Source organism: Zootoca vivipara, chromosome 1 (genome assembly GCF_965207765.1).
Source record: "Zootoca vivipara chromosome 1, rZooViv2.hap1.1, whole genome shotgun sequence".
Taxonomy (NCBI): Eukaryota; Metazoa; Chordata; class Lepidosauria; order Squamata; family Lacertidae; genus Zootoca; species Zootoca vivipara.
The window spans coordinates 24,949,812-24,962,078 of NC_142582.1; the positions used below are offsets into that span (position 1 = coordinate 24,949,812).

The 12,267-nt window shown below is 42.7% G+C and overlaps 1 protein-coding gene across 1 annotated transcript in view; it reads right to left on the reverse strand.

The window, feature by feature from the left end:
- Window positions 1-2,162: 2,162 nt before the first annotated feature.
- LOC118083386 (uncharacterized) overlaps window positions 2,163-12,267 on the reverse strand; it is a 40,606-nt gene continuing 30,501 nt past the window's right edge. The window contains exons 30-36 of the mRNA XM_035111758.3: window positions 11,231-11,267; window positions 9,943-10,500; window positions 7,088-7,329; window positions 5,731-5,809; window positions 5,327-5,458; window positions 3,752-3,943; window positions 2,163-2,700 (exon numbers count right to left, since the gene is read on the reverse strand). Of these exons, the coding sequence (XP_034967649.3) occupies window positions 3,753-3,943; window positions 5,327-5,458; window positions 5,731-5,809; window positions 7,088-7,329; window positions 9,943-10,500; window positions 11,231-11,267 (1,239 nt within the window). The 3' untranslated portion in view covers window positions 2,163-2,700; window position 3,752. The remainder of the gene's footprint in view (window positions 2,701-3,751; window positions 3,944-5,326; window positions 5,459-5,730; window positions 5,810-7,087; window positions 7,330-9,942; window positions 10,501-11,230; window positions 11,268-12,267) is intronic.

A 12,267-nucleotide genomic window follows, 5' to 3' on the forward strand; every position in this document is an offset into this window, starting at 1 on the left:
AGCAACTAAAATAACTTTAGACACATTGTACATAATTAAAAAATAAGATTTTTGTTAACCCCTTGTGTGCGTGGTTGATCAGAAATCCCACAGACTTCAAAAGGATTTACCTTAAGCATGCATAGATTGCAACAGTAACATTAAATCCACAAGGCACTTGAAAAAACCAAATAAATTTATGAATTGGACAGAGACAACAGCCTGTATATAAATCTATTTCGAAAGAAGAATATTATTTATTCTTGGTTACATTTTTCACAGAAGCAAACATTCAGTTCTAAATGTCTTCCTCATATGAAGTGATTGAAAGAAACAATGTGACTTTTAATTAACATAGTGAGATGAGAAGTTAGTTTTGCATCACCACTCAAATTTTCCCAATTAGCACAGAAATATACTTAGTGCAAAAAGTATTTTAGTATATTTTATGCATAAAGTACCTCTTGCACGTTTAATGCTGATATATGTATGCTAGTAAAAAACAACAACGAAAACAAACTGGAATGCAAATATTTATGGGCATATGCTGACAGAGGTAACAAATTACCAAACAACCCACTTTGAAACATGTATACCAGGCATAGGCAAACTCGGCCCGCCATTTGTTTTGGGACTACAACTCCCATCATCCCTAGCTAACAGGACCAGTGGTCAGGGATGATGGGAGTTGTAGTCCCAAAACATCTGGAGGGCTGAGTTTGCCTATGCCTGATGTAAACTGATCTATCTACCTGCAGTGCCAGTATTCTATTGAGCAAGCAGTAGTTTTGTGACGCCAGCATGGCATAGTGTTTGATATCCACCTTCTAATCCAGGCATGTCAAACATGCGGCCCTCCAGATGTTTTGGCCTACAACTCCCATGATCCCTAGCTAGCAGGACCAGTGGTTGGGGAAGATGGGAATTGTAGTCCAAAACATCTGGAGGGCCGCAAGTTTGACATGCCTGTATCTAATCTGTTATATTTTGGCTCAGCAGGTTTTAGGACTGAGCCATATTCACAATTTCTTTGGACACAATTTAATGTAGCTTTTACAGGTAATTTTGCCATGCTGCCTGCTTGTCAATATTCACTTTCAGCAGTATAATTGGAACGCTATGAGCTAGTTTGCATGTAACAATCTTAACTATGCTCTCCTGCTATATGCGCGAGCTGGAACCAACCATAGCAAAAGCCTCACACTTGTGTGCTCCCTACTCTCACACAGTCAGAAAAAAAAGACTTGTAACAGTTACTTTCACTTTTCACAAATCTTGGCTTATCATATATGAAGCAGAGATTGTGGCTTTCACCAAACAGGTTAAATAAACCAGCTCTGTAGCCTATGGTTTGAGGTTGGCTTGTTTAAAAACTAAGGAAGAGAGGAGGCTTCGATGAGGTTATTTCCCTGACTTAGCATTACATGTGAACTAGTCCAATGGGTGAAAAACCTCTAGCACATCATGAGACAAGTATAGTATCTGGAAGACATGATTTGAGGCAAAAAAGGGTCATGTATCAAGCCCAAAGTTACATAACTAGTTTATCAAGTGAAGCAAATGACCAAGGCATTTGTTACTGTAAAATAATGTTTTTAGGATTAACTTGTGCAACCCTAACCTGTGCAGGACTCCTTTCTCAGAAGTACGCTTCTATTTTGGGGTTAATTGCAAATAATTGTGCATAGGGTTGCAGTCTTAAAGAAGTATCTAATTTCTACCCCTGAGTAACATTTACCTGCAGATTCCAACAGATGGAAATCCTCATTTATTCCGGAATAGTCCACAGGCAAACTGAAAATTGTGGAGCAAGAATGTGTGTGTATAAGGAAAGGGGTAACCACTGGTTATAGTTCTGCTGGCCCTATTAGGTTCTTGGCTGCTAGCTCTTGGGAAAGTCCTATAAAGAGCCCTTATACAGGAATTCATAACATATCTTGGCAAATGTAGTACCATACAGCTTTCTAGGATTCTAAAAGTGAAACTACATATTACCAGGAAAAGAAAGAGTTCTTAACATCATGTTTCTACCATGAGTTAAATGAGACCCTTTTGAATTGGTAAATCACTCCTCTCCATTGTTTCCTGGTTATTTATTGCCTCGGCTGAGTTCCTAAATTAAAAGCAAACGTGGCAGGGTAAAATCAGCCCCAGTAGGACAGTTGGGAAGTTTATGTTCACAATATAAGACACAACCTTTATTTTTGTTTCGTTACTGTTTTACAATCTACAAAGCATGCACGATCATTTCAGATGTGAAGGGTGTTATCCATTGGTATGGTTTCTGTGACTAGAACAGAAAAGGAAGCAGCTTTCAGCAATCTCCCCTCCCCCAAACCGCCTAAATCAGCTCCAAATCCAACCATCTAAAGCAGATTTAAAGGCTGTTTTCTTTCCCATTCCCATGACACAAGGCCTTACTGTCAGCTGAGCAATGTGATGATACAATCTGAACATCTCTGTGGCCTCAGTATGTGTCTTAACATTGCACCTGCACATAAGCTCTGTTTTGGAAATAGAAGATAGACTGCTCCATTGACTTCAGTAGGACTACAGTGGAATAAGTGATTTGAGGATACCGGTTATCTTTCCTCTTGTTAATCAAGTACAAAATACAAAAAAGATCTTAATACATTTGCACAACATCTCCTCTCTCTTGGCTATCAATCTTTTCTGTTGAATTCTGCTCGGTGAGCGTCTCTGTTAATATCCTTCAGCCATCTGTAAAATAGGACAAGTGATATAATTTGTACTGATAAATAAGAATTTCTCTATTAAAGCAAAATTTCCAGTTATACTGTTTTCCCAGTGTAACCAAGTTGCTCATCAGAGCATCATCATTTATATCACATTGGAAAATATTCTGTGTACACATCATCCATCTAAAGCACATCCTCTCCAAGATCCTGGGAACTGTAGTTTGTTAACAGTGCTGGGAACTGTAGCCAGGATTTGTTCCCAGGATTCTTTGGCGGGGCTGTGCTTTAAATGTACTGTATGGTGGGTACACAGCAGACTGCGGTTCTCTTCTTTGCTAGAAGGTAAGGAGCTAGGACTTCTCCCTTGCTTGGAGAATCTGGTAAATAGGAAAGTGAAAGAGCTATTTATCCAGGCAGATGTGTGGGACAGGATTAGAAGAATGAAACAACACAGCTTCAGGATGCTGAAGCCTTTGATCTGAGAGGATGTGGCAGAACAGCTTCTTCCTCTAGCAGACTTGGAATTCATAGAGGGAGAAAGAAAAGAGAGACCCCCCTGAGACGCAGTGATCCCCAGCCGCTGCTTGCCTTCTGGCTAGGTCTAAGAGTCACAACCTTCCTCCACCCTCTTACAAATATTTTGCAGCTGATTTTTTTTGGGGGGGGGGGAGTGGGGTCCTGCCATGCAGTTTGAGAACATCAGGTTTAAGCCCACAAACCAGTGGGACTACTAACAGTATGGTATTGACAATGTGTGGCACAGGTCACACAATCTGTATTATGTTGAGAATTACTTTTTCATGTGCAACCTTGACTTTTCATATTTTATTTCTGAAGCTCTGATCTTGGGTGAGAGTCAAAGGACACACAAGTGTAACATGAACCTCTCCGTGATCATGAAACCCTTGATCCTATACAAGTCTATTCATAAGTAAATTCCAGTTTGTTCACTGAGGTTCCCTCGCACAGAAGCATGCATAGGAAAGCAGCATTCTTTGAAATGTTGGGGCAGTGTCAGCGCAGGCTCCTCCCAGAACTACAAGAGTCTGTAGAAAAGCCTTGTTGGTTCCTACCTCAAGAGGACAATACGCAGGTCTTTTTACAGTCTTCCTCGATATCAAAGCGGTTAGCATTTCCATCGCAGCCACCGTACCAAAACTGAGCACAAGAATTGGCTTGCTTATCGTAATACCATTTTATAATATACACCCGGCATGGTCCTTGATCTAATCTTAATTTACATTGTGGAGGGCGAAGGAGATTTTCTTTAAAAAAACGAAACAAAAACAAAACATAATTATTCTCGGCATAGTGCTTCACAAAAGTAATTGTGGTAATAAAGTTTAAATATTATTTACCATGTAAGAAGTTAAATTTATGAAGGTTGTGCCAATATACACTACCCTCTCACATGATGGATGGATAAATGGATAGCGTTCCTTCTTCTCAGTATTTCTCCAATCTTGCTTTATTCGCATCTCTGCTATTGTTTAAAACTTTTCCTCTTAATTTCTCTCTACCCTTATTAACACACACACACACACACACACACACACACACACACACACACACCTCTTTTCAGTGTCAATCCCTTTCTATATTCAAAGCTGTCCCTGCTCATTTTCTCAGCTGCCTCATGTGAGAGAAATAAAAGACGCGGAGCCCTCAAATATTCCACAGGACAGGTGTCTCCCCCACTCATGTGAAGGTGGCATTTCTGGGTACCACGTGTATACGTGAAATCACATATAAAAATCCTGTAATCACCCTCTAAACCTCTGGAAACCCACAAAAATCCATTGAGCTCCACCACAATTGCTCCCTCCAAACCTCCTTTCTCAAACCCCAACTCTCCACGGGCCTCAAAAGTCGGTGTAAAGACTCATGGGATTGCAGTTACAAAGGCTCATGGGATGGCCGTTTCCCCACTTTTTGCACCGTTTTTGCTGTTTTCTCTCTTTTTGCCCCTTTCACGCCCTTTTACAGTTTAAACGGGTTTATTTACTTTCAGGCGTCGCGTGTATGCGCAGTTGCGTGTAAGCCGAATGCATGTAAGCGGGGAGGTGCCTGTACCTTCGTTATATTTTACTCTTAACTTCAGCCATTGTTCAATAACCCAGTTTTCCTTGCAGCTCCCTCTCCCCCTGCTTTACTCAAACGTCTGCCTTCATTTTCCACACCCGCTGCCGCTTCATGTAATCCCGGATTGCGACGAGGCACAATGAGGGTTGCACAACGACATCCTTACATTTTTATTATATACTAGCTGGCCCTGCCATGCGTTGCTGTGGCTCAGTCTGTTAAATGGAGCCTCAGAGTCCCCCTTCATACTCCCCTCACCTTCAGAGTCCCTCTGTTTTACATCCCGGCCCCTCCTCCCCCACCCCCGGCTCATCCCTGTGATTGGCCCCACCCTGTCCCGACCCATTACCTATCCCACCCCTCCTCCCCCCACCACCACCCAGGCGAGCCCCCACCTCCACTCGGCCCAGTCTGTAAAGCCGAGCCAAGATGCAAAATTTCACCTCAATCGGCCAAGCGGATTTGGTGAAAAGTGGAGACACACCCACACCCCCTTTTTACATTTATATACATATATAGATAGGGGGGAAATGGAAGAATGTTAAAACTTTGATATATGTAACGACCTGGTTTGGGTGTAGGTGGCATGGAGGAAGTTGATGAATGAGGAGGTGGGAGCATTTTCTCTGTTGTTAGCGATGCCAACGGCGGTGATGACGATGGTGATGATGGCAAAGATGGCAGTGCTGAAGTAACTGCTGCAGAATATAATGTTATACACACACACACACACACACACACACACACACACACACACACACACAAAAACATTCAAGAGATGGGATGACATGTCATGTAGCTGATGAAGTAGATTTTAGTCCCTGAAGGTTTATGCCATAATAATACCTGCAGCGTCACAATTTATTCATTTTTTGCTGCAGCAGATTAAAATGGCTACCCCTCTAGGAAACTGTTTTTGTTTTGCCTATGAGACATATCCTGCTAAGATCTTGATTGCAAAAAGAATTACCTTTAACAGGAGACAAAGATGAGAGATCCTCAGGTTCCACATCGTAGTTCTCATGAGATGACCTGTGCAATTCTTTGGTCTGAAACAAATTCAGTTTTGTTAATTTTAAAATTTAGAGGGGACTTATCACCAGTGAACTTACATTTGCTGCCCTCAAATAACTTAGGCCCCAAATATCTGAAAGGCCACATCCTTCCCTCCAAACTCTCTTAAGTCTTATGATTAGCAAAGAAACTTCTTGGTACCGTTAGTTCCACCGCCTTCAAAAGTTCAGAGAGTGTTGGCCCCAGAGAGGACACTCTCTGTGCCCTAAGCTGAAGAATTCCCTCCCCACAAAGCTTCAACTGTCACTTGCATTGTTCAGTATTGTCATATGCTGAAGATGCAACTCTGGTCTTTTGATATCTGAGATATATATTTTTAGAACTCCACCTATTCTTCTGATTGTAAATTGTTTTAACTGATTTTAATATTGTATTTTTACATTGTTGTAACCCACCATGTCACCTTATAGGGAACAGCAGCTTAGATAGATAGATAGACAGACAGACAAACAAACAAATATTTGTTCAGTGATACAGAGAAGCCTAGTTAAACCACTGAGCCCAGGGCTTGCTGATCAGAAGGTCAGCGGTTTGAATCCCTGTGACGGGGTGAGCTCCCGTTGCTCGGTCCCAGCTCCTGCCAACCTAGCAGTTCGAAAGCACGTCAAAATGCAAGTAGATAAATAGGAACCACTACAGTGGGAAGGTAAACGACGTTTCCGTGTGCTGCTCTGGTTCGCCAGAAGCGGCTTTGTCATGCTGGCCACATGACCTGGAAGCTATACGCCGGCTCCCTCGGCCAATAATGCGAGATGAGCGCGCAACCCCAGAGTCCCTTTACCTTTTACAGAGAAGCCTAATAGAGACCAGCTTCATTTTACTTCTGACCACAAAGAACCACTTTTGTTGGTTCTTTGCACATGAAAGTCATATATACTTCAGGTTCAAGACTAAAAAGTAGGTTCTAGAGCCTTCAAATAGTCTTTTCCTGATTTATGGAAACATGAAGCATCAATCAGGTGACTGCAGGCTTATAGATAAAATTACCTTTGAATTAAAAGCATTGGAATTAGATCCTTCACTGAAATAACTTAATGGCTAACTAAGCTACTTATTGAAAATAAGTATTCAGGTATTCAAAATACTGAGCTGCAAAGGCAGTTCTTTACAATTAATTTTTAAAGACAACCTTAAGATTTTGTATTTTTCAGCTGTGAACTGTCCTGGGATTCGCATGAAGGGTGATATACAAATTTAATAAGTAATAATAATCACTACAAGTAAAAAGAGAGAATCCAGTAGCCAATGAGTACCGGGATTAATGGTTGAGAAGGCTGGCCAAGATTTATAGAACTCTCTTTTCCTGGTGTTTCATATTCATTTGATAAAACTGACTGTCCATTATTACTGTTTGTGTGCAATATGTATTGTGAAGAACGAGAAGATACTGAGTGGATAGATGGTCCATTTATGCTTCCTCCAGCTCCAATCCGATTATATATTAAGGCTCCATGTTCATCTTCACAAAACTGGTTAACAAGTTTGGACTCCAAAGCTTGAAACAGAAGAAAATAAAAACTCATTTGAAAATCCCAAATGTTGAAAAACAAACAAAAACATTTTGGTCAAGAAATAAGATTACTCATGTAATTTTCACCATGTTGAAACAATTTCTTTTTTAAAAAAAGAAGTAATTGTTTCTTAAGTCTTGGGATAGCCGTTGGAACATTATTTTCTTCACATATCGCAACCCCCAAAGCATAGCCATTTATGTCAAAGTAAATGGGTTGTGTCCACCTAAATTTTACTCAGCAAACCCATAAAAAAGCCCATTAATTTCAATGATTGTGCTCTGAGTATAAGCCTTTTCCTCTGATGGGACTCAAGGCAGCTTACAGATGTTAATAAGAACCACTAAAAACATAGAAAAAAACAAACCCCCCCCTAAAAACCATACAAATAATTACAATAAAAACAGCACCCCTCTGCAAAGCAAGAATTTGCACATCATATTTTATGTTTTTGTGCTTGCACAAGAGTTGGTATATTTTGCCCTAAGCATTTATTAACTGGTGCAGCAAACTATTAAGATAGGTCCACAATATGGAATTCTTATTTGTGTAATTTTAGGGAAATACATAAGAAAGTATACCTGAAGGAGTGTCTCCACCCCCATTGTTCTACCCGGACACTGAGGTCCAGCGCCGAGGGCCTTCTGGCAGTTCCCTCGCTACGAGAAGCCAAGTTACAGGGAACCAGGCAGAGGGCCTTCTTGGTAGTGGCGCCCGCCCTGTGGAATGCCCTCCCACTAGAGGTCAAAGAGAACAACAATTACCAGACCTTTAGAAGGCATCTTAAGGCAGCCCTGTTTAGGGAAGCTTTTAATGTTTGATGGATTTCTGTATTTTAATGTTTTGTTGGAAGCCGCCCAGAGTGGCTGGGAGAACCCAGCCAGATGGGCGGGGTATAAATTATTATTATTATTATTATTATTATTATTATTATTATTATTATTATTATTCCTACCCCCTTGCCCTGAGTGGAGAACAACAGAGGTCTTAGCAGAGTTCTCCCTTTGAGAACCTCAGCTTCTCATTCCTGTTTACTTATGTCCTGGGTCACAAAGGGACAAGAGAAAGATGGGTGATCAATTCTATTTCTGGTCCATGTTAGTGTTGTCTATATTCTTTCTTAAGTCTTTTCTGTCCTGTTTCCTTAGTGTGTGTGTGTGTGGTTTTTTTTATAAAAAAACCACCTATATATTACCCTTCAATTATGCATGCTTCAGCTATGGCCACACTTCAGCTATGGCCACTCTGACATGCAGACCCCAGAGCATTGAATGTGGGTCAATGCAGCCCTTGGCCTGAGAAAAGTTATCTATCTCTATAGCTTTGGGATAGAAAATCTATGGATGAACATAAGATTCCTACATGGCATGCTCTACATCCACACTGTTGTTCCAAGACCTTTAGTGAGGGATGTAGAGGGTATATAATAATAATAATTTATTATTTATACCCCACCCATCTGGCTGCTGAGTTTCCTCAGCCACTCTGGGCGGCTCCCAATCAAGTGTTAAAAACAATACAACATTAAATATTAAAAAACTTCCCTAAACAGGGCTGCCTTCAGATGTCTTCTAAAAGTCTGGTAGATGTTTTTCTCTTTGACATCTGGTGGGTGGGTGTTCCACAGGGCGGGCGCCACTACTGAAAAGGCCCTCTGGCTCCTTGTAACCTCACTTGTCACAATGAGGGAAACGACAAAAGGCCTTTGGAGCTGGATCTCAATATCCAGGCTGAACAATGGGGGGTGGGGGTGGAGATGCTTCTTCAGGTATACAGACCTTTAGGGCTTTAAAGGTCAGCACCAACACTTTGAATTGTGCTCAGAAATGTACTGGGAGCCAATGTAGATCTCTCAGGACCGGTGTTATGTGGTCCCTGTGGCCACTCCCAGTCACCAGTCTAGCTGCCGCATTCTGGATTAATTGCAGTTTCCTTCAAAGGTAGCCCCACGTAGAGCACACTGCAGTAGTCCAAGCAGGAGATAACTAGAGCATGCACCACTCTGGCGAGATAGTCTGTAGGCAGGTAGGGTCTCAGCCTGCCTACCAGATGGAGCTGGTAGACAGCCGCCCTGGACACAGAATTAACCTGCACCCCCATGGAAGTCCAAAATGACTCCCAGGCTGCACACCTGGTCCTTCAGGGGCACAGTTACCCTATTCAGGGCCAGGGAGTCCCCCACACCTGCCCACCCCGTTCCCCCAAAACAGTACTTCAGTCTTGTCATGATTCAACCTCAATCTGTTTGCCACCATCCATCCTCCAACTGCCTCCAGGCACTCACACAGGACCTTCACCGCCTTCACTGCTTCTGATTTGAAAGAGAGGTAGAGCTGGGTGTCATCTGCATACTGATTAACACCCAGCCCAAACCCCCTGATGATCTCTCCCAACGGCTGCATATAGATATTAATGGGGGAGAGGATGGAACCCTGAGGCACCCCAGAAGTGAGAGCCCAGGGGCCTGAACACTCATCCCCGAACACTACCTTCTCCAGGAGAAAGGAGCGGAACGACTGTATAATATTGATTGGAGGCACCCAAAAGCTTGAAGATGATCTGTGGGGACCAGTAATTCTTTTAAGAGCCATGCTCACCTGGAAGAGTATTAAAGTCATCAATGAGGTACATATGTTCTCTGTCAGGGTCTGATGCAATGAGATTCAGCTCCCGCAAGAATTCAACTTGCGTTGGGTCTGAAGTGTTCACAATTCCAATGGCATACATTTCAATGTTAGCTGCATGAGCCTCTCGGACAGCAATATCCAACTTGACGGCTTCTCTCTTATCTGCTTGGCCATCTGTGAGGACTATGGCAACTTTCCTCACGCCAGTTCGAGCCCCAAAAAATCCTTCCTGTGTTGCTTTACGGATGGCTGTGCCTGTGTAAGTACCTTCTCCCATATATAACATCTTCCTGATTGCTTGTTTCACATCCTGTTGAGTTGTGTACCTATTAAGTCCAAATTCTAGCCGAACCTCCAGGCTGTAGAGGACAAGGCCAATTCTGGTGGCATTTCTCCCTACGGTTACTCTGTCTACCAAAGCAGTGACAAAATCTTTGATTATTTCAAAGTTCTCTGGGCCCACACTTTCAGAGCTGTCAATCACAAACACAAGCTCCATAGGTATCTCCTTGCATTTGATACCGCAACCTGCAAAAAAAGAAAAACAACAAACCAAATCCATTCAGATAGACCATATGGCTTGCTTTAATTATATACTATATTCCCGATGTGTGATGTGTATGAGGATAAGTGCATTTTTTAATTTAAAAAGGGCAAACAATTGCAGCCTGCTATGAATTGACTTAACGGTTACACTTCTTCTTAGGATAGAAGTAAGATTGCAGATGAAACAGAACCAATTTAAATTACTTGATGGCTTTAATGGAGACCTTAGTATGACCGAGGTTTTCAAATTATCTATTGCTAATGTGAGATTCACAGTGCTCACAGTGATAGATGGAATCACAAGAACCTTCCCCCAGTGACAAACTCCCCATTAGGTCAGAATCTGGCCACTCCCCATTAGGCCAGAATCTAAGATTAGCCACAATAAGGCTGTGGACCGAGCACTGCTAATATTTGGGGACTGACTGAACACTTTCTCCTTTTGACTTAGACAAGCTATGTAGGCTAAATTTTAAATTGCCTGCCAAAGGCAGACATCTGTCAGTGTTCTAATTCTCACGGCTCTTTTTGGGTGCTAAACTATTTAAATGTGAATTTTTAAATATTAAATTGACATATCAAATTATTGGGCGACCTTTTCATTTTCCCTTGGAGTTGCAGATGTTTTGATAATCATTTTCTGGGAGGAGGAAATGATCTAAACAAACAAACAGGCATAGGATTGTAATGAGAAGGCTTGTTGAAAACTTACCACATATCTCTTTAATCAATTTAATTATATCTTCTCTCTAGGTTAGAAAAGACAAGAGGCACATATATATTATCTGACGTCTGCTTTATTCCGGCATACCTCAGATATCAGGCATTTTTCATTATCAGAGTTGTTGCCAATATTGTTCATGCAATGAAGCTTAAGCACTTAAGTACCGGACCGTTCAGTCAATGCTTAAGTGCTGCAATGCATTGTGTGGCGATACCCCGATCCTTCCCGGAATAAATAAAGACGGAGGACACATGGCATAAGGTTAATGGGCGTAAAAAGGCCACAACTTTATTGATTACGGATGTAGAGAGGTATTGGCTTAGGCATTGGATCTAACCGTCTATATCCGACTCCAGTCAGCTCTGCTGGCAGTCTGTGAAGGGTTAACCACCGTTGGGTGAGCCCTGCGATGCAGCTCAACTAGGAACTCACTCTGGGGCCACCGCCAGGGGGCGTGCCTTAGGCCCTCACCTACCACGGCTTCGGACATGGCCACGACCCCGAACTCCTTAAGGGAGTACCCTTCAGCATTTTGGGGGAGGTGATGGCAGCAACCCCCACACCCGTACCCTTTCAGAGATAATCCAATGCCTACTGCCAAAAACCAAAGTTGTGACGAGTTGCTACGAGGTAGGCGAAAACCACAAGGCCAGAGCCAATTTGCCAAGTGGGAAAATTCCTATCAGGCCCCTCAACGGCGACCGACCGAGTTCCATAGCAATGTCAAAAGGAGAGCCCTGCCTAAAGGGAGGGTGGGAGGTAAAACGAAGTGGCTGGGGGGGTCAAGGAAAGAGAGGCAGACTCCTGGCTGCGCTTGCTTAAATCAGCGAGCCACGCCCCCTTGGAATGTCTGGATTGGACGCACCAAGGGAGCGCCACGTCCGGGAGCCGGCCAATTGGGCTGGGGGGAATGGCAACCATTCCCCCAGCATGTGAATGCCTCAGGGTGCCCACAACCCCCCCTCCTTCTACGGCGGAAGGGGCTTTGTGGCTTAAGGAGCTTTAGCAGTAGACGTGAATGCCCT